Raw genomic sequence first — 1,120 nt, forward strand, 5'->3', positions numbered from 1 at the left:
AAGAAGAAGTCAGGTCAAGGGACTACCCCGACGACTGCACCCCACGGTGCTGGCATGCCTGCGCAATCACACACGCTCAAAAGAGACAGTTTGCACTCCTACCGGATTTTAGAGTCAAAAAAAAAGAAAAAAAAAAAGACGAGAGACAAATTAAGAGACCCAAATAGAAAACCCTAAAACGAACAGATTGAGAAACACGCCCTCAACACTGCCAGCGATCCGTAGCAGTAGCGCAGAGATCTATCAGCCACATCGGTGAACATAAGGGTTATGGCAACCCATGGGGATTTCGGCGAAGGTCAAGTACAGGGGGCCTCAAATCTTCAGGGTTATGGCAACCCATGGGGATTTCGTCCACGGTCATATCAGAAAACTTGTGAAGGTGTGCAATAAACTATTTGTATTCCCGCTAGTTGTGCCTCCTCTTCAAACCCTTGAACGCGGTTTTGAATATGGCAAAACGCTTTTCTTTCTCTTCCATGCTCTTGTAGACGCGCTTGTACTTCATCATCCATTCCTCGAAGACTTGAGAAGCGTTGAACGGATCCTCTTGATAATCATATCTGACAACAGGGGGCATTTTAAGAAGATCAGGGTTATGGCGGCAATCCATGGGGATTTCGTCCGGGGTCATATCAGAAAACTTGTGAAGGCTCCTCTTCCAACCCTTGAACGCGGTTTTGAATATGGCAAAACGCTTTTCTTTCTCTTCCTTGCTCTTGTAGACGCGCTTGTGCTTCACCATCCATTCCTTGAAGACTCGAGAAGCGTTGAACGGATCCTCTTGCTCGTCGGATGCGGCCACTTGAGAAATTGCCGAGGTTCCGATCAGCAATATGATTGTCGAGGTTCCGATCAGCAATATGATGAACAGAACAGGAATGAAGAGGTTTCTTCGATGAAAACCCATTACTTGATTCTATTGATCGATCAAGAAGACAATGAGTAGTTTTTTTTTTTTTCCCGATGACAAAAACAATAAGAGTTGGTTTGTGTCTGTCCCTCTAGTTGTGTTTGAATTTCCCTTCTTTATAATCTTTGTTTAAATATACACTATGTATGTGTGTTTGGCCTAAACTCTGATTATTTGTTTAAGTTGTTATAGGATAGAATCTTCTAC

General features: G+C 43.7%; 1 protein-coding gene across 1 annotated transcript; it reads right to left on the minus strand.

Annotated features, from left to right (window-relative positions):
* Positions 1 to 409: 409 nt before the first annotated feature.
* On the minus strand, positions 410 to 910 carry LOC112171260 (fruit bromelain-like). Its single transcript, XM_024308469.1, has one exon. The coding sequence runs from the start codon at positions 908 to 910 to the stop codon at positions 410 to 412; it is 501 nt and encodes a 166-aa protein (XP_024164237.1).
* Positions 911 to 1,120: the final 210 nt, after the last annotated feature.

This window comes from Rosa chinensis, chromosome 6 (genome assembly GCF_002994745.2).
Source record: "Rosa chinensis cultivar Old Blush chromosome 6, RchiOBHm-V2, whole genome shotgun sequence".
Classification (NCBI taxonomy): Eukaryota; Viridiplantae; Streptophyta; class Magnoliopsida; order Rosales; family Rosaceae; genus Rosa; species Rosa chinensis.

Bases quoted from the DNA above. Each gene is read 5' to 3' on its own strand.
- LOC112171260 (XM_024308469.1), bottom strand. From the start codon at position 910: ATGGGTTTTCATCGAAGAAACCTCTTCATTCCTGTTCTGTTCATCATA.